This window comes from Peromyscus maniculatus, chromosome 7, assembly GCF_049852395.1.
Source record: "Peromyscus maniculatus bairdii isolate BWxNUB_F1_BW_parent chromosome 7, HU_Pman_BW_mat_3.1, whole genome shotgun sequence".
Taxonomy (NCBI): Eukaryota; Metazoa; Chordata; class Mammalia; order Rodentia; family Cricetidae; genus Peromyscus; species Peromyscus maniculatus.
The window spans coordinates 102088919-102108475 of record NC_134858.1 but is presented as its reverse complement, the minus strand read 5'-3'; the positions used below and the strand labels follow the sequence as shown (position 1 = coordinate 102108475).

General features: G+C 39.4%; 1 protein-coding gene across 5 annotated transcripts in view; it reads left to right on the top strand.

The window, feature by feature from the left end:
* Dnajc13 (DnaJ heat shock protein family (Hsp40) member C13) overlaps positions 1–19557 on the top strand; it is a 118038-nt gene that overhangs the window by 24245 nt on the left and 74236 nt on the right. For 2 of the 5 annotated variants that reach the window (XR_013052916.1, XM_076576945.1), the window contains exons 1-12: positions 4868–5005; positions 8671–8746; positions 9507–9656; positions 10085–10126; positions 13760–13960; positions 15866–16072; positions 16167–16262; positions 16970–17061; positions 18045–18211; positions 18323–18402; positions 18490–18659; positions 19098–19197. Coding sequence is in view for 4 of the 5 variants with exons in the window: in XM_076576945.1 (XP_076433060.1) it covers positions 4911–5005; positions 8671–8746; positions 9507–9656; positions 10085–10126; positions 13760–13960; positions 15866–16072; positions 16167–16262; positions 16970–17061; positions 18045–18211; positions 18323–18402; positions 18490–18659; positions 19098–19197 (1476 nt within the window). In the remaining variant the exon portion in view is untranslated. Of the gene's footprint in view, positions 1–4867; positions 5006–8670; positions 8747–9506; positions 9657–10084; positions 10127–13759; positions 13961–15865; positions 16073–16166; positions 16263–16969; positions 17062–18044; positions 18212–18322; positions 18403–18489; positions 18660–19097; positions 19198–19557 lie in introns of those variants that run through there. The other 3 variants (XM_006983611.4, XM_016002167.3, XM_076576946.1) reach the window with 2 other exon arrangements.

The following is a 19557-nucleotide window of genomic DNA, read 5'->3' as shown; positions in this document are numbered from 1 at the left end:
TCTTACCTGTTGTTTCTCTTCTCTGGGGAGTACAGCTTTTTAATGAGAATGAGCTCTTTTAGGTAAAGTAGATTTTTTACCAGAAACTGAGTATTCTGATGGTATAGCCAGATGAAAGACAGATTTGTCCACTCCTTTTATTCTGTGTTTTAAGTATTAATGTCCTGAAGCAGTCATGATCAGTAAAGGAATATTTAAAACATGGAATCATAATCAGTTTATTTCCCTGGAATTTAAAAATCCTCACCCAATAATTAATATTCATTCCTTTAGCAGAAAAACAGCAATAGGACTAGCCAGCAGTGATTGGTTGTTTGCTTATGTGGGAGGCACATAGGTTCAAAGCCCTCAGACGCATTATTTCTTCTAATTCTTATATTATGTGGTAAATATATATGTTACCCACATCTTTCAAATGAAGAAACTCACTTAGTTATCTGAGGGCATGATGAGTAGCCCATCAAGTATTTGAATGCAGACAGCGTGACTGCAGAGTAGGTGGACACAACAGTTATGCTCTGGTGCCTCCTGTAGCAACAGTGCCTTGTAGGAAGTGGAGGAAATCCTGACTATGTGGAGTTCTGAGTGAATGTGTCTTGTTGATATGAGCTTTCCATGTCAAGGACCCTAGCCTCAGATCCTTGGAACCGAGTGTGAGTGTTGATGGTATGCAGAAACTGTCCACCATACCTTTCTATCCCTGAAGACTTCTCCCCTACCAAGACAGCTCCTTCCAAGAATAGAAAACCTGTCTCTTTGATCTAACCGTGTACCATAAGTCCTCCCTCCTTGTTTATCTCTATAATAAACCCACTTCCTGTCCAGTTGCATTCATTAACCCCACCTTTCTGTTCACTTTGTGTAATAAATCCGTCGAGCTTTCAGGCTGCCAAGGCTTCTCTGCACGAGAGCTCAAACCCATCCGACTCCTAGCTGTCTGTGTGTCTATTCTTTATTCCTGCATCACCCTAGTCAGGTCCAAGTCCCCGGAGGTCTGCACGGGCTTTGCAGTGCTCATTGTCAGTCTTCCAACAACAAGGGTCTCTCTAGTCCAGCTGTCTTTCATTTTAATACTGGATGGTCTAACATGTACTTCAAGGAACTGGAGGTTTTTTTTACTAATGAAATGAAAAAAAAAAATTCTAGATTTTGTGAAAATACTAGAGGTTTTGAGAAATTAGCAGCCCAAAGCCTATCCTAAAATGACTTGAGTGCCCAGTGTGTAGCAGGGAGAACTCATATTGAAAGTCTCACTGGGAGAAGAATTAGATGAGGTAGGTCTGTGTGAAGCTGAAAGGTAGAGTTTGGACTGTTTGGAGGAAGTATGTACCAGTTTACTTGTGAGGACCAATTGTCAGTATCTACAGAATTGGGAAATTAAGACAGTTACTTTTAGGTCAGACAAGTTAGCTCCCTGCACTAGTAGTGGGTAATTTTAATTGCTACCTTTCTTACAGTATAATGAAAGGTTATGCTTTATATTATGGGGCTTACTTTCATCGACATAAACGACTTTTTTCTAACTGAATAAGTCTGTTTGGTTGTTTTTGTTTTGTTTTGTTTGAAGCCATTGAAAGAATTATTTTAAGCTTTAAAATTAATATACAAGACTGGAATGATAGCTCATGTACTGCTAGTGCGGAGAATCCAAGTTGGATCTCAGCATCCATGATGGGCAGCTCACAATCACCTTTGACCATAGCTCCAGGGGATTTGATGCCTCCTGTCTCCACAGGTGCCAGCACTCACATATACAAACCCACACAGAGACACACATCTATGCACCCAATTAAAAGAGATCTTTCCTTTAAAAAAAAGCAGTATATATAGGTTGCAAGACCTCGATCACTTGAGAGCCATTATTTTATAAGTAACCTTTATTTTATATGTAACTTTATTATAAGATAGGAAAGTTGGGTTTTCTTTCCTGTGACAAAACTAGATGATGGAAATTTTCTGCAGAGCAATTTGACACTATGATGATATCCCAGTGTTGATGTGATGTCTGTCTGCATTGACATAGCCATGCTTCTAATTATTTGAGTAGGGTAATTACCTAGGTCTGGAATGAACTTCCTGATAGTGACTGAAAAGTCTCTTGCATCTCAGGAGAACTGTTTTTCCTATTCACTGTGATGTCGTTGAACCCAGCTCAGTGTTAGGCCCTCATCTGTGATGATGCTGAAACAGTTTTGGTCAGACATATGTGCGTTCCCCCTGTAAAGAAAAAGAGACCACATGTGAAAATCATGACATAAAAATGGTTTTTGTTTGCCAGGTGGTGGTGGCAGCGGCGGTGCATGCCTTTAATCGCAGTACTCGGGAGACAGAGGCAGATAGATCTCTGAGTTTGAGGCCAGCAAACTTGTTTCCACAGGCAAGTTCCAGGACAGCCAGGGCTCTACAGAGAAGCCCTGTCTTGAGAAAACAAAAATAAAAAAAGGCTTTGTTTGTGTTTGTTTTGTTTGTTTGGTTGGTTTTTCAAGACAGGGTTTCTCTGTGTAGCCCTGGTTGTCCTGGAACTTGCTCTGTAGACTAGGCTGGCCTCAAACTCAGAGATCTGCCTGCCTCTGCCTCCTGAGTGCTGGAATTAAAGGGGTGCTCCACAACTACCCAGCTATAAAAGTTACTTTGAAGTTGATAATAGTATTTATAAAGACTAGAAGATTTAAGGATATTACAGCAGTTTTTATTTGCAGGAATTAAAATTATGCAGAAATATATTTTATAAAAGCTTTCTCTATTAAAAATCTAGGTATATGAGAAAAAAACTTATTTTTTGGCCATTAGTTTTCTAATATTAAATAGTATAACTAATAGGTAGTAGAAATTGTTTTTAAATTAGTTACTATGTTACACTAGTCTGTGAATTATGAAAACTAAAATGTCTGTTCCCTTTACTCAGATAGTTATATGTATGTATATATATATATATAGATATAGATATAGATATAGATATATATTTAGTTCCCAAATGAAAAGGAAACAGGTATCATGGGTCAAGTCAATAATGAGTATTAATTTTTCACTTGAGGGAAAAGGTACATATTTTTATATTCCTTTAGATTATGTTTGTCATGAATTTCTCATGGATTCTGCTTTGTTTAGTCTCTTTTGTAATTTAATTCCATATGGCTTTTTCTAATCAGAATTTATTATATTTGGATTACACATACAGTTCAGTTGTATTTATCCATACTAAGTGCTCAGCAGCTTCTCATGACTCCTGCCTACCTGACTAGGCAGGGTGTTGAAAAATACAGAATCCTGTCATCACATCAGAAAGACCACACTGATCTCAGTGACAAGAGTTGCATGAGAACAATGATGGCAATGAAACAGGAGACAAAGGGATTGAAACCACTGTGACATCCTTGTGTGGATATGGGTGCCAAACCTCTTCAACTAGGTATTAGCAAACCCACTTCAACAGCACAGTAAAGGGCTTTCTTTTCCACAATGCTTACATGGGAGACATCTCAAGTATGCACAGAGCAGTTAGTGGTGCACTGTGTCCTGAAACTTAACACACAGGCCACACAGTCCCCTCAGTGGATGTAGAACAGGCACCTGACAAATGAAACATCCCCTCACAAAGAAAATGCCAAGCAAATGAGGTACAGAAATAAGAAAGCAGTGCAATTTATAACAGCTACAATAAAAATAAATAGGGGTTAAATATAACCAAAGCAATGAAAGGTCTCTGCAGTGAAAATTAAACAGAAGAAAGACGTTGAAGTAAAAAGATGACTATGTTCAGAGACAGAGAGACTCTGAACTACTCAAAAAGATGACACAAAATGATCTGTGTCAAAATGCCAATGACAGGCTGGAGAGATGGCTCAGCCGTTAAAGGCTAGGCTTACAACCAAAATGCCAATGACACTCCTCACCAAACAAAAAGAAATTCTCAAATTCGAACAAAACTGCAACAAAACCCCAGATTGCTAAAGCCATCCAGTGGGAAAAGAAAGACTTTTCTTGACTTCAAATTGTACAAAGCTGTAGTAATTGAAGTAGCATGGAACTGGCCTAGAAACAGAACAGTGGAGCAGAATAGAGCCTGGGTGTAAACCTAGTATCTGTAGTGATGTTAAGCATATACATTGAGGAAGGATGGCCTTTACAGTGTGTGTTACTGGGAAAATTGCATGTACACAATCAGAAAAAATGAGACTGCACCCTCATCTCTCACAAGTTAGAAAAACCAACTCCAAATGAATTTAAAGACTCAAAACTTTGAGAAGAAAACACAAATATTTCAAGGTATTGGAATGGTCAAGATTTGGGGGGATGGGCAGAAGGGAGTAACAAGACCTCTAAAGCATGGGAAATAACAACAAAATAAACACAAGGTATCAGACTGAAAACCTGCTACAAAACCAAGAGGAAATAGAGAGACAAGCTATGGAATAAGAGAATGTATTTGCAAATTATACTGCTAACCAGGGGCTAATAATCAGAATATGTAAGGAACTCCAAGAACTGAACAGCCAGAAGTGGGGACAAAAGCCCTAAGTAGACGTTTTTAAATCTGACATAGAAATAGCCATACACGTGAAAAAAATGTTGTCACTATTCATTAGGGAAATGTAAATGAAACCACAAGGTATCATTTCACTTTAGTAAGAATGACTATCATCAGGAAAACTAAAGATAAGTACTGGTGATGCTAGATAGAGAAGGTGCCTTTAGACATTGTTGGTAGGGATGTAAATTAGTATAGTTTAAACTGTCAAAGCAGAACTAGTGTAGGATACAGGAATCCCACTAGTGGGTATATAAACGAGACAACTCTGAAGAAAATAAACATCTTCACTCTCGTGCTTATTTTAGAACTATTCACAGGAGCCGAGAAGTAGGACATTTTAAGTGCACGTCGGCTGACAGATGTATAAAGTGTGTTACATATGCACAGTGGAATACCATTCAGCTATAAAAAGAATGAAATTGTCATTTGTGGCATGAGTGGAATTGAAGATCAGAATAAGCCAGGCATAGAAAGGTGGGTACTCTGTGGAGCTCGCACAGCTGGAGTCTTAGGAAGTCCATCTCACGGCAGTTGAAAGCACATGGGTACTTACTCTGGCTTAAGAGGGGAGGAATGAGGGCACTTAGGAGTAGGGCATCAGTGTCAGGCACTCTGTAGTACACATGAGGCTGCCAAGTCGTAGTGGGATGCTGCATAGTGGCAGTTTCAGGAGAACAGTGACGTATTTCAAATAGAAGGATTTTCAGTGTTTTCATCATAAAGCTATGATAAATGTTCAGGAAGATAGATACGTAGATTCTCGTTTGAGCTTTACACAATGTACACAGTATTGAGACGTCACATGACACATAAAATATAGGAATAAGTACTGCCATCAGTTACAAATTAATACAGATGTTAGGGGCTTGGTATGGTAGGAAAGATATGAAAGCATTTTCTTACTTGATCCTCAAAAAAAACCACATAGCAGTTAATTCTTGGGATTTTTTTTTTTTTGTATTGCTATTGCTATTCTTTTCACCCACAAAATGAAATCAATATTATAGTCTTAGTGGGGTTTTTTTTCATGTATGTATGTATGCATGAATGTTCTCTCTCTCTCTCTCTCTCTCTCTCTCTCTCTCTCTCTCTCTCTCTCTCTCTCTCTCTCTCTCTCTCTCTCTCTGTGTGTGTGTGTGTGTGTGTGTGTGTGTTCATGTTTATGTGGAGGCCTGAGGTTAATACCAGAAATCAACCTTCAATGCTCTTTCATCTTGTTCAATGACCAGGGTCTCTCAGTCAAACCCAGAACCAGCTGTTATCTCCCTAGCCAGCGTGCTCTGCAGACCTTGGTCTTTGTCTTCCAAGGCTGGACTTACAGGCAGATCACCATCCCTACCTAGCGCTCCCTGGTATCCAAACTCCTCAGTGTTCACAGGGCAAGCACTTGACCACACAAGTGCTTGACCATAGCCGCCTCCCCGACAGCCCTGCTGTCTTATTTCTGCATTATGAAGATTCTGATTTTTCACTCTCAAAAGTGATTCTAGTAATAGGTTTGTAAATTTATTTCTATTGAACATTTAATTTCATTTTATATTTCAGGTCAAATATCAATTTTAGGAGCCTCGTATTTCTTTTACTTCCTATTAATTGACTAATCCTTTGAAGTTTTTTGACTAGCTATGGAGTCCTGCCTACTTCACCAGTCACCTGACCCTTACTTCACCTTGGGGAGAAATGTTCTGTTTGAAGGAAATAGTTTCATTCTTTAGTTTCTTGTTCTACTTTAGACTTTAAAAAATGGGGGGTGGATAGAGTATGAATTTTATTCTTGATAAAAATTCACATCCTATCATTTGTTTTGCCCACATGGAAATAACTGCATTATTATTATACAATATGCTGAGTTGTTTGTTTGTTTTTAGTGCTCATCAGGTTCAGTTGGTGCTGCTCATATATTCTTGCATATGTGGCCTTCCAATGAAGTGTGCATGATTAATGGGCTGTGCTCTTAAACTGTTGATTGGCAGTAGCTTTTCTGGTCAGGGTAGCGCTATATGCCCCTCTCTCCTCTCCATGTTAGGATTTGGTATGGCTTGATCTTACACAGGTTTTGTCTATGTCACAATTGTGAGTTCATATGTGAAGTGGACCTGCTGTGTCTGAAAGACACCGTTTCCTTGTAGCCATTCACTACCTTTGGTTCTTGCATTCTCTCCATCCCTGTTCCAAAATGATCCCCAAGCCTTGGGAGAAGGGGGTTTGATATAGATATTGATGTGTCGTTTAGGGCTGAACAGTCCACACTCTTAGCACTCTAACCAGTTGTGGGTCCTTTGTTGATCACCATCTTCTTCAGATAGACACTTCTCTGAGGAGGGCTGAGAGATGCACTAATCTATGGGTATAACAGTAAGTCATTAAAGAATCAGCTTAATACTATGCCCGTCTAGTAGAATAATAGTAGTAGGTTCTCCCCTGGGGGCTAGGACTTGTTTAGTCACAGGTTCTTGGCCTGACAGTGATATGAGGTATGGGCTTCATGTTGTGGAGTAGGTCTTAAATCTAATCAGAAAGTAGTTCGTTACACACATGGCGATTGTGCCACTCTTGTGCCAGGGGACGCTTCTTGCTGGGTCAGTCATCCCTGTAGCTCCCACAGTTCATAGCTGGGTAGGCTGATGGTGACTTTTCTCCTTTGGTAGTGCATGGTACCTGCAAACACTGTGAAGGCTAGCCAGTAGGAGTGAAGCTTCCAGCTCAGTGCCAGCTTGACATTTCCATGGTGTCGTCACAATGGGGTGTTACTGTCAGGTTCTAGAGGGTGGCCAGAGCGTTGGCATAGACCCCCCAAATATTATAGCCTATTATCAGTGCAGTTGGCTACTTTGTCTTTAGTGGAAGCATTATGTGTTCCTCTTGAGTCCAGTAGTAGCTTTTGGTTAATATACTGTACATCTTTTTAGTATATTGGTTAAAAGCAGAAAAGCTGTGAGGTCTGGAAAGTATTTTATTTACTTAGTGTCCATTTTTATCATTAAAATACCATTGCATACAAGTATTTCAATAGTTACCAGTCATGAATAGTTTTTTTTCCTAACTGAAATTTGTTTCTCTGAAATGAACCATCTTCTTTGATTTTAAGAAGAAGTGACTTGGTTATTATTCATGCTTACTTTAAAAACAGACCAGTGCCTGGGTTTTCCTTGTTTAGTTGCTGGGTTCAGTATCCTTCAAAGAATTAAGATGCTGCCGTCACTCTTGTCTGCAGATTTTAAAGCATGGGTGTGGTCAGTTTCTTCACTCTGGAGACTGCTGCGTCTGCTCTTTCGGATATTGTCATTGTTAACAGCTTTCTGAAGTTCTTCTGTGCAGTGATTGTTCTTAATTTTGAAATTTATCAGCATAGACTATTACAGAAAGTATTTTTTTCTTAATTGTATATGGTAATGAATTTTTTTATTCCTAGTTTTGTTTTCTTTTTTCCATTTTCTTATTCTAGCTAATGTTTTGCTCATTTTAATGTTTTATATCTAAAGAGCTGTCTTTATTTTTAAATATTTTTCTAGTTAAATTTCTACTTTTATTATCAGTATGAGCTCCTTTTCATCAGAATTACTGATAATTTAAGTGAATTTTCCTGTTTGGGTATGTTACTTTCAGTAAAGGCAATAAAATGAGAAGTGAAAAATTGCCTGCCTGTGATGCAAGCTTCCTATGTGTTTAAGGTTGCAGCCCAGAAACGCAACAGGTAGTTGCTTAAATAGGAATTAACGCCCCCTTATGTGCTGTAGTGAGCAGTTGCAGGCCATAGCTTTCCTTCCTTCCCATTGCGGTTTTGATGAAAGGATACTTTGGAAGGATTAGCCATGTGCAGTGTCTTGTTAAAAGAAAAATGTCCTATTTGGAATTCTTTCAGCGTCCTTGGCTGGTGCCTTACCAGCTTAATTTGTGCTAGCATCATTGCATTTGTGCAGAAGTCATATTTTCTATGCAGGAATATTAATAATTCCAACTAAAATAAATGATGGGTGGATTTTAATTCTGGTAACTGTTTAAGACATTAAAATCACCATTGATCAGCCAATACATATCTATCTATTGATATGTTCATTTAATATTAGTATCATATGTATTTTCCTAAAAAAAAAAAAATTGTTGTTTAAAACTAAATGTAAGCTTCTTTTTCCTTGTAGGTATAAGCGAGTCTTTTCAGTTGGAACTCATGCAGTTACTACATATAATCCTAATACCTTAGAAGTAACAAATCAGGTAATTATGTTAGAAGCTGTTAGGGGTTTATATGAATCTTTAAAAGCCAAGATTACAGCCCATTTTACCTGCTGAAATCAACACTTCAGGAGAGAAATGTCAGTCTGAAGATACATGTTTGCATATGCTTTGTGTTGAGGACTAGAAGTAAAGAAAGGTGTGTGTGTGTGTGTGTGTGTGCGCGCACGCGCGCTTGTGCTTTCTAGGCTCTCAAAGGAATGGCTTTTATATATGTTACTACTGTTTCTAGCCATCTCTTACATAAAATTAGTCCATTTCTAAAGTTGTTACTATTATTCAGGCATATTAGTTATGTCACATGTAGTTGTTCACAGACTTGCCAAAGAACTAAAATGATTTGTTTGTAAAGGAAGACTAATTGAAAATGGATACATAAACATGCTTAACAATAGCCCAGCTTTTTCTATTTCTAAATTATGCATGTTTTTTATGTCTTTCTTAATGAGTACAATTGTGAAATGTTAAATTCCCTAATTCTTTTCACGTACTTAAATTGCTTTATATTAATAGCATTAAAATCACAATACAGTTTTGTTGTTGTTGTTGTCTCTAGTGATTAAAAACCTTTAGGAGAACTTGAGTTGTGGAATTGCTATAGGCGCTGCTCCTCACTCCTCAACCTCCTATATTTGTAAAATATTGTTCTTTTAAGCAGTGAATATGGAATGAAAGAAATGAAAACAAACTTTGCATCTGATATCTTAGAGCAGAAGTTAAAGGCTTCCTTTCTTTTTGCCAGTGGCCTTATGGAGACATTTGCAGCATCAGCCCTGTTGGAAAAGGACAAGGAACAGAGTTCAACCTCACGTTTCGTAAAGGCAGTGGGAAAAAGTCAGAAACGTTGAAGTTTTCTACAGAGCACAGAACAGAGCTGCTTACAGAAGCTTTGGTGAGAAGACCCATGTCACAAACTAGGTCTCCCTCCGCTTCTAGAAGTGAAGTGGTTACATTTAGTCCTGAGTTCTGACCCTGTGCCCACTCTGTTCTCTGATCCTGTACCCATTCCTCTGCTTTTTATTTTTATTAACCTTTAACGTGACACTGAAACTTTGTCTTTCCCATACAAACAAGCAAAAAGGAAAAACAACAAAACCTGGAAATCGTTTGTAGTTAATAGTGTGTTAGTCTTTTGAATGTATATGTAAGATAAAGCATTGTATGTTTAATCTATTCTGCTCATCAGTAAATCCCCACAGTCTTGATTTATTATTAACTTGATTAAACTATAATTTTCTTAACGTAGTTTAGCATCATAATTACTGAGTTGTGGCTTTTACCTGTTTGGGGAGCCTTCCTTACCTGTGTTTTCTCTTACAGAGATTTAGAACTGACTTTGCAGAGGGAAAAATCACAGGAAGGGTAAGATTTGACATTTATCAGTGTGCATACGTAATTAAATGTTGCCTTCATTGTAGAAATCATTCCATAACCTATGTGTTCCTATTACAGTAAAACCCAAAGGAAATACAACTTTAATGCCTCTTAACAACATGAGGAAGAGATGAATTGTAGTTTAACGGGAAACTCAAATATCAAGAAATAGATTTCAGTTATTTTTGTCAGATAAGAAAAAAAAAAGTCACCCACTGAAAAACCAGAGCGTTAAAAATGGTGTAGGGGCTAGAGAGCTGGCTCAGCAGTTGAGAGTGCCTGTTGCTCCCACAGAGGACCTGGATTTGGTTCCTAGCACCCACATAGCAGCTTACAACCAACCAAAACTCCAGTTCCAAGTTCCAAGGGCTCCAATAACCTGATTCTGACCTCTGCCGGTAATGGGTACACACACATGGTGTACAGGCTCACATGCAGCCAAGACGCTCAGTTACACAGAACATAAACCTCCAAGCAGTGCGGCCGTTCAGGTGCTCTTCCAGCACTCCACACAGTGACACCAGTCCTTGCCACACTGTAGCAGCACTGTTAGAAATGGTAGCAGTTTGGTGTCTGGAAGGTCTGAGGTCTGGGAGGTCCAGTGCTGTCTTTCTGCATGCCCCTGAATTGGGTCTGCCTTGTACTCAGTGAAATCCAGTATGATGCTAGCAGCTTTGGGGAAAGTCATGCTGCTTAGAGTCCTGACGTTCCCAGCCAGGTCTCTCTTAAAACTTAAATTAAACCAGAGACTTTGGGGAGAAGGGGTGAGGACTTTCGGTTTTTCTCATGAAATATTCAAATTCTTAACCATGAATGGGTTTTACCCTTGTTTGCACTTTTTTCCCTGGCACTAGAGATTAAACCTAACCGTTCTCCACACCAAGCTCTGCCTGTACTCCTCAGTTTCTAAAGTTTGAAACAGGGTCTAAGTAAGATGCTCACAGATGGCCTTGACCTCCCTCAGTAGCCCAGGCAGATGATCTCTGGTCTTAGCCTTCCAGGTAATGAGGATTACAGATCTGCATCACTGCCTGGCTGTTTCTACTTTTCTAACAGGGAAAATAAAGCCTTCTATTCTGGTGGGAACCACTATCTCTGCCGAAGTTAGAAGTGGATTCTGATGTGCTGACTGAACTGGTCTTCTCCTGTTAAACTCGGGTTCTTTCTGTGGACATTTTTCTGTTGGCTTAAGCTTCCAGAGCCTCGCTTATTTCAGTGCTAGCTCTTGGCTGGTCGCCCAGGAGCCATTTCAAATAGTTTCATGTCAGCTGACGAGCTGCTTGTTTATTGTCATGGAGGAGCTTCTGTCGGGTTTCTGTAAATCACAACTTGGTGTGCATGTCATAATTATCTCAGGTGAATTTTCTGTGTCTCTTTGGATGACAGCTGCTTCTGATACTGGTCTATAATCTCCCCTTTGTATCGGTTAACTTTAGTCACTTACTACCTGTCAAACTTAGAGGTAGAAACAGTATAAATAGAGGATGTGACACTTGTACCTCCCCAGAATAAGATGGGGCTCTACTTCAAATGCTGACTGGGCTAAGCGGTGATTACGTAAGTTGAATTTGATCGTAAGCCTGCTGTCACCTTTGCTATACTCAAATTATGGTCTTTCAAAGTCCTTTAGGAAATATAATGATACATTTCCATCAACAGCTGCTCCCAGTTGAGAGAAGTGGAGACTATCCTGCAGAGTGAGTTTGGGTGTGTTAGCAAACATAATGGGAAAGCACCATTGTGCTGGGAAGATGGTTCAGGGGGTACAGTACTTGCTGTGCAAGCCTGAGGACCTGAGTTCAGAACCCCCTTCCGCAGTGCATGAAAGCCAAGCCAAGGGCATGCTTGTAATCCCAGCACTGAGAGGTAAAGACAAGGGGCTTCCTAGAGATCACTGAGCAGCCCGTCTAGCCAGTCAGTAAGCTCCAGGTTCACTGAGAGACCCTGTCACAGTAAGGTAGACAGACAGAAAGACAGCCAGTGTTGACCTTTGACCTCCACATGCACCTCCCCATGAATACATCATGCGTAGGAATGCATACATACAAGAAAAGGTAAACACCACGAATTTGGTGCTCTCTCAAAGCCCTTTTTGCTGGAGAGGTATGGCACTCATCTGCCCTTTTGTCAACCAGTATCAGGCCCCTGACTATCTTCCTGAGTGATACAGATCCTTTTATCTTTTCTGCAGAATTCTTTTTATGGACCTGTTCTGTGTGTGAAGCTATAGAACAGTGTGCTGAGGGCACAGGTGTGAGCTGGTCCTGTGATGTTGTTGAGTTGTTGATGGATGTCAGTGAAGTGGTCATGACGGCAGTGCCCTACTCCTTGCTGAACACCTGCAGGAGAATTTCTCTCAGTATCAAAAATAGTGTTCTTGAGCAGCCAACCAGTTCTTTTCTACTTTAAGAATGGTGCAGTGCATTCCTCATACAGATGGATAGAAAACTCTGGTGTCGGAGTGTAGAGGAGGATATTCATTTCACAGCTCGCACCTTATTATCCTTTTCTCTGTCTCCTGCTTCATTTAACTTATATCTGTTTTCTTCTGTGCCACATCATTTTGTTTAGTGACCTTCATTAAACATTTTCTGAAGAATGAAACTAGAAATGGGGAAAGAACCACAAAAACAAATTTTGTTGAAAAATGTCTGAACATATTATGTGCTGATTAAATAATAAAACATAAAAAGAAAAAACTGAATAGTAAAAGGATATTGATCATGTTGATCATCTGATGCCCAGATACTCTAATTTGCTGCAAGGGATCGCAGCATCCCCAGGGCACTTGGCTTACTGTTGTGATGAGACCTCAAAGGTAACCTTTCAGTGGTATGATTATAAGAAAGCAAAGAAGTCATACCACTGGTAAAATTTTGGCTTCAGAAATTTTTTGGATGTAGATAAATTGTATGTTAATGTAACTGGGCCAATACAGAGTGTTTAATACTGTGACTTCCCCAGAAATTCAATTTAATCAAAAGTCAAAATCTTTTTCCTTAGAAAACCCCCTCTGAATACAGTTTGTTCTCTTTCTGTTTAAGATCTCCTTTTTGGGTGTGGCTGTATGTCATGTGTGATTTTAAGGTCTCCTTTTGGGGCGGGCTTTATGCTGTGTGTGTGGTTTGTAGGTTTTTTGTTGTTGTTTGTTTATTTTGTTTTTTGCTGCTTTGTTTAACTTTTGAAACAGGATCTGGCTGTGTTGCTTCTGACGCTCCAGAACTCCTGGGCCCAGGCAATTTTCCTGCCTCATCCTCTTGAGTGGTTGGGACTATATAGCACATCCTTTTGCTAGCTGGATTTCCTCTTCTTTCCTCTTTCCACTTAGAGATATAGGTATATAAGGTAGTTTAAAAATCTTTTACAACATAGTGTAAACTTAGGTCTTGGCTAATTAAGGAAGAATGTCTTCAGTGTATGAACATTCTTAATGAAATAAACACTGCTATCCTTCCCCACCCCCCTAGCTAAAATTAACAACCTTACAGTTTGGATAGTAGCTGTTAAAACTACTTGGATTTGGATTTTTGGTCTTTTCAGCAGTGACTACACAGTCAGTGTAACTTTGTTCTATGGCATGCTTAAATTTCACCCTGAAGGTACTGCTGTGCTTCTCTCTAGAGATATAACTGCTATAAGCACCACTGGAGTGATACAAGGAAACCTGTGATTCTGGAAGTAACTCCTGGAGGCTTTGACCAAATAAATCCTGTAACCAACAGAGTGCTGTGTTCCTATGATTATAGGAATATTGAAGGCTTCGTAGATCTTTCTGATTATCAAGGAGGATTTTGTATACTTTATGGAGGATTTAGTAGATTGGTAAGTAGTATTTGTAAAAAGACATTTATTTCAAAGGGATGTAACTGGAGTCTGGGAAGATAACTCAGTTGAAGCACTTGAGGACCTAAAACAGTTCAAAAGTAATAGCTGGCAGTGGCAGTCCCTATGTCCAGCACTGGAGAGACAGGCAGGCTGGTGGCTAGTCAGTCTATACTACTTGGTGAATTCCTGTCTGGGGAGTGGGGAGGAAAAGAGGTAGACAGTGCTTGAGGAGAAGCATCTGGGGTTGTCCTTTGGCTTCCACACAAACTTGAACACACATGGCTTATAGACCAATTTGAAGAAAATACTGTTTGCAAACTTCTTGTATAACTCACATGTCTTCTAGGAGGAAGTGTGGTATCAAGAATGTGGCAGGCTGTAGTGTCAGAGATACCTAAGGTTGAATCTGTTTTCTATCTCTAAAGTGAGGAGAATAACATGCACATTATGTGGAATATGTACATGCATTTATGTGCGTGTGTGTGTGTGCGCGCTTGCGCGCATGCACTCATATGCATTGCTTAGTAGCAGTCCGTAAATGGTGCTGTAGTTTTTATCAGCATCATGTCATACCTGAAAATTTCTAAGCTTTCCTTGAGAAATGTAATTTAGAAATCTCTTAGTTATAGGGAATTCTGTCCTCTGTTGAGCCGTTTGTAATAAAAACATGTATTGTCACTAGAAGTTTGAGGACTGCAGCTTGACTTTTGTCTTGTAATTTTGAGTTGCTAAGAAACTGGGAGACATCAGACACTGCTTACAGTACTGAAATCCTGTTTGTTAGTAATGGAAGCTGTTCTGTTTGGATAGGACCATCTTTGTAGGTTATTGTCTTCTTTAATAAAACGTAAGTCTACAACCTCACATGTAAGCACTAGTGTCTCTCCAATTAGAGGCCTCACTGCACATTTCCTTAACAGTGTTAGTTCCTGTAGCCATCTTTGTGGCCAGGAAACACTCTCCCAAAATTTAGTGTTCTTTGAATAAAATACCATCCCCAAGATAGCAGAGCAAAGGCAGTACCAGATCACTGGGCACGTAAGAGGGTAGATGGTAGCAAAAGGAAAGCAAAGAGAACAGTGGACATGCAAATAATTGGATTGATAACATGCAGTGTGCTGTCAGTCTTTTTCTGTCTCAAACTTTCTGTTTGATGGGTACCATACTGGTTTCCCTGATCTAGGAACAGGGTAGATACTTTGTCATATCTGATTATAGACACAAAACATGAAAGCCCAAAGGAAAAGGAATGTTTCCCCTCATTTTAAAGTAACAAAGTCTCCTGCCCAAAGGCTGCCTGTGCCCTAGACTGCAGACATTTGCTATGATTGACTTCTTGGTGGGAAATGTGCTTAATACAGTCATGTGACAGCCTAACTGTCACAGTTACTTAGCTAGGCCATATGGTGGAGCAATAAGGTAAAACTGTTGGGACATTCCTTTTATTGCCTTGACAGTTGGTTTGTAGCAACAATGTTCAATAATGATAAGCATTCAAATATTTAACATAATTTTGCAAGAAAATCACAGTCTAAAACAGTTCAACTCAGAGCTGCCTTGATTGAAACAGGGAATACTCTCCCACAATTCCCACCTACCTCCCTAGGCTTGAGCTCTCCCCTGGAAGATGGCAAGCTGTTTGGTACAAATGGCAATAACCAGACTCTTGAGAAGTTGTGGGGTATTTTCTGTTGGTTGAGTTGGTTTAAGGCTTTGTATTGCAGACTATGTGTTTTAATTTAGTATTTGTTTTTAACTACAATACACTGCTTATTTACTCCATTAAGTTCTGTTGCCTTTTTTCTTAGAATTGTTATATTAATCTCTTCCATGTGTGTTGAGTAAATATGGTCCCTGTTTTAGTTTTTTGAATCCTGACTTAGAAATTTCAAATCTGTGCAGCATTTATTTGCATCAGAGCAAAGAGAAGAGATCATCAAAAGTGCAATAGAACATGCTGGCAACTACATAGGGATCTCACTGCGGATCAGGAAGGAACCTTTAGAATTTGAGCAATATTTGAATCTTCGCTTTGGAAAATATAGCACTGATGAGTCTATCACATCTTTGGCAGAGTTTGTGGTCCAAAAAATATCTCCTAGACATTCGGTAAGAGATGTTTGTTGAACATAAAAAATTTGTTCAGGAGTTTTGACAGCTTCTTTAATAACTTTTGACTATATTTCCATTTTACTGTTTGAAGGAACCTGTGAAAAGAGTTCTAGCAGTCACAGAAACATGTTTAGTAGAACGAGATCCAGCAACCTATAACATTGCGACCTTGAAGCCCTTGGGAGAAGTGAGTAAGCCTTCTTCGCTTAAATGGGCCAGCTTCCTACTGATAAAGTTGATTAAATTTCTATATTAATATATTTGTTCACTCCTAAGGAATGAGAAACAGGCTGCCATGGTGGCTCACTTGGGAGGTTGGGAGCACTTGAAAGGCTAAAGCAGGAGGATCAGGAGTTCAAGGCCAGCTTTAGCTACATAGCAAGTTCAAGGCCAGCCTGGTCTATATGAGCCCCTGTCTTGGAAATCAACAATAGAAGTGAATGGGAAACAGGCATAATCTGTATTTATTTATTTATTAACCTTTGTATTTATTAGTTTTAGAACAATGTAGATCATAAACTTTACCTTCCAAATATACAAAGAATGAACTTTTATTTCCACAGTTGCATATGAAATTTGAATGAAACTTGAAAATAATTCTTAAATTCCGACATTATAGGCAGGTTACATTTTTTGTTTGTTTTATTTTTTTTTTTTTCGAGATAGGGTTTCTGTGTGTAGCTTTGACACCTTTCCTGGAACTCACTCTGTAGCCCAGTCTGGCTTTGAACTCACAGAGATCCACTTGGCTCTGCCTCCCAAGTGCTGTGATTAAAGGCATGCACAAACCACCACCTGGCGCAGGTTACATTTTTTAATATTGACTTTAGAAGAAAAAGAATGATACCCAGTTTTTACAATTAGAGCTTTTTGTTTGAATTTTGTTTTTCTTAGGTATTTGCGTTGGTTTGTGACTCAGAAAACCCACAACTTTTTACCATTGAATTTATAAAAGGGCAAGTTCGGAAATACTCCTCAACAGAAAGGTAGGGGTTTGTGTGTGCATGTTTATCTATTTTTAATTCATAATTTTGTGATCATAGTATGTGCAGGGCAAAGAAATTGGTCAGCAAGGGATAGAAAACAATGGTTATAATTTAGAATTTTGAAATTATTTAATTTGGAAAAAGGTATTGCTGCATATTTTAAATGACCTCAGTTAACCTGGTCTGTGTTTATATGCGTATCCAGAAGCTAACCTAATCTTGATGAGGCTTGTCTCATTGGTGATTTCTGGGTACTGACACACTGACCATCCTAACTGTCACACACAGCCACAGGAGCACTTACATTCATTCATAGTAACATTTCAGAGTTGCCAAAAACTAGACACACTGCATATATCATGAGCTTGAGTCAGTACCCAGAATGTCGTGTATCCACACAGTTGATGGCTCTTCAGCAGTGCAGACCCTGTATATGCAGCAACCTGGGTGAACCTTGAAAACAGATGATGAACAATATAAGCAAGACACTGGAGACTCCATGTTGTGTGGTTCTGCTTTGTTGACTTTTCCTTAAAAATCAAAAGTAAATGTAGCACATCTGTGATCAGGTCTTTGCAAATAGACACAAAGAAACTTTTTGTGGTGATCAAAATGTATAAAAACTGGATTGTGATGATTGTCCAAATGTTTTAATTTATACAAAATTGTGAAAGATTTTAATGGAGTAAATTTTGTGATTTGTATGTTAGGCCCAAGGAAAACTGTTAAAGATAATCTTTAGACAGCAAAAGCAAGAAACATGAAGCCAGGGTGCTATCTACCTGATACAAGGTCATACAGCAGCAGTGTGGTGAAGGCCTGCTCTGACTGTGCCCGTCCGTGCTGAACTCTGCAGTTCACGCTGCCCACTGAACCCCAGTACATCCCTAACACATTACCTGCAGAAAGGCCTGTGCTGCGTTCCGGACCCAGAGTCCCCTTAAGTATCAAACCTAAAGCTTTTTACTTTTAACTTTGCTTAGAGATTCCTTGTTAGCAAGTTTGCTGGATGGAGTAAGAGCCTCTGGTAACAGAGATGTTTGTGTTAAGATGACACCGACCCACAAAGGTCAGCGATGGGGGTTACTGAGCATGCCTATAGACGAGGAAGTTGAGAGCCTTCACCTCAGATTTCTAGCTGCACCTCCTAGTAAGTACTTACTTTAATGTAATTGCATCTCCACCCAGCAACATGACAGTCATTTAAAAACTGAGAATGCAAAGCTTTAAACTCTCCTTGAACCTTCTCATCTCTTTGTAGATGGCAACTTCGCAGATGCTGTCTTTAGGTTCAATGCTAACATTTCCTACAGCGGAGTTCTGCATGCGGTAACACAGGATGTAAGATACATTGTATTGTACTCTTGTTTCTTGTAACTGACTTTGGCTATAGAAATGCTACTCATTACTTACTTTTTCATTACTTAGGGTCTCTTCTCAGAAAACAAGGAAAAGCTAATCAATAATGCCATCACGGCATTGTTGTCCCAAGAAGGAGATGTTGTTGCTTCAAATGCAGAACTCGAGAGCCAATTCCAAGCTGTGAGGAGGCTTGTAGCCTCCAAAGCTGGTTTTCTGGCCTTCACTCAGCTTCCAAAGTAAGTTAGCTAGAGTGGGACAGTGCTTGCTGCTTCATGTCCAGGCCCTGGGTTTGGTCTCTGTGACTAACAATTCATGTTGTATTTTGAAACTAATTACAATAGAAAATGCTGAGTAATTTATTTCTTTATGTTGGCTAAATCTAGTAACTTATATATGGTGATTTGGTAGTTTTTAATCCATGAGCAATGAAAAGGGAAGGTAGATGGCGCTGATATTAGATACTGGCCCTGTATTTTAGTAATATCACTGACTTTTGTGTTAATAAATTTGAGTAATTAGTTGCGTTTTCATTAACACTAAAGAAGTTTGCTGTTAAAGCAAATAGGTTTAGGAAAGTGCATTCCAGAAGTGAGATTCAGAACATGTAACTGATGCCATGCCTCTGTGAAAACTCAGGAAGACCTGTAATTTAATAATAATAAATATTCTGGAAGGTTTCGGGAGCGCCTAGGAGTGAAGGTGGTGAAAGCACTCAAGAGAAGCCACAATGGCGTCGTCCACGCGGCTGTTGATATGCTCTGTGCCCTCATGTGTGTAAGTATCCTCTCAAGTTGACTGGAGGGTTTCCTTTCCATAAATCATCCACAGTTGTGCATTTCCATTTGTTTATTCAGTTAACATGTTAGCATGTTGTATGTACTCACGGATGTTGTGTGTGCTAGAAATAAAACTGTTAGGAAACAGTCCTTCTCTCCAAATTGCTAGCAGGCTAGTCAGGTAGACTCACATATGTAATGTGAAGTGGAGGCCATGGCACCACTGAGGAGCAGCACTTAGACCCTATGTGAGGTGTGAAGTGAATGGAGGCCATGGCACCACTGAGGAGCAGCACTTAGACCCTATGTGAGGTGTGAAGTGAATGGAGGCCATGGCACCACTGAGGAGCAGCACTTA